The sequence below is a fragment of the Poecilia latipinna genome, unplaced genomic scaffold (assembly GCF_001443285.1).
Source record: "Poecilia latipinna isolate Pla-1442-1.1 unplaced genomic scaffold, P_latipinna-1.0 Scaffold3485, whole genome shotgun sequence".
NCBI lineage: Eukaryota > Metazoa > Chordata > Actinopteri > Cyprinodontiformes > Poeciliidae > Poecilia > Poecilia latipinna.
This window is the reverse complement of record NW_015116101.1, coordinates 1-878: the sequence shown is the minus strand read 5'-3', so window position 1 is coordinate 878 and position 878 is coordinate 1. Positions and strand designations below refer to the sequence as shown.

The following is an 878-nucleotide window of genomic DNA, read 5'->3' as shown; positions in this document are numbered from 1 at the left end:
GCTACGGACAACTATGGTCTAACGTATCGATACTCGTGGATGAAAAATCGATACTTTCATAGGGTGGAAAATATCGATAGGTATCATAGAATCGATATTTTACAGCCCTAGTCCGTGAGAACCGGCCACAGTACCGCACTCTGGCCGTGGAGGGCGCTGCAGTGAACTGATGTCTGTTTCCTAGCAACCATGGATCACATGGCTCACAAGGATCACATGAACCACAGTGCCATGGCAACACAGCACGTCCATCCCACCATCAGCACCACCACCGTGCACGACCACGGCGGGGGCGACAGCGGCCACGGCGGCCACGGCGGCCACAGCATGGTGAGTCAGGTTACCGCCGGGTTCGTGCTGGGGTCACCGCATAGGTCACATATATTCTTCTGGTTGCCTAGGCGATGACCTTCTACTTCGGCTACCAGAACGTGGAGCTGCTGTTCTCGCAGCTGGTCATCAACTCACCTGGAGGCAGGTATCCTTTCCACTCACCACCACTTCCTGTCTGTCCCGCCACTAACCCCGCCCCCTCCTGTCGTCCAATCAGAGATGTTCGGGGCCTGTGTTGGAGTGTTCCTATTGGCCATTCTCTACGAGGGCCTGAAGATCGGCAGGGAGATCCTGCTGCGCCGCAGCCAGGTGAACGTCCGCTACAACTCCATGCCTCTACCTGGAGCTGACGGCACCATGCTGATGGAGACGCACAAGACAGTGGGGTGAGAGAGACACACACAGAGAGAGAGGGAGAGAGGGAGAGAGAGAGAGAGAGACAGAGAGAGGGAGGGAGACAGAGACAGAGAGAGAGAGAGAGAGAGGGAGAGAGAGACAGAGAGAGGGAGGGAGAGAGGGAGAGAGAGACAGAGAGAGGGAGGGAG

General features: G+C 56.6%; 1 protein-coding gene across 2 annotated transcripts in view; it reads left to right on the top strand.

The window, feature by feature from the left end:
- The window catches only part of slc31a1 (solute carrier family 31 member 1), a 9,458-nt gene extending 8,701 nt beyond the window's left edge, over positions 1–757 (top strand). Inside the window, exons 2-4 of one of the 2 annotated variants that reach the window (XM_015024006.1) lie at positions 185–330; positions 402–474; positions 551–757. In XM_015024006.1, the coding sequence (XP_014879492.1) occupies positions 190–330; positions 402–474; positions 551–723 (387 nt within the window). In that variant the 5' untranslated portion in view covers positions 185–189 and the 3' untranslated portion in view covers positions 724–757. The remainder of the gene's footprint in view (positions 1–184; positions 331–401; positions 475–550) is intronic. The other variant, XM_015024005.1, reaches the window with a different exon arrangement.
- Positions 758–878: the final 121 nt, after the last annotated feature.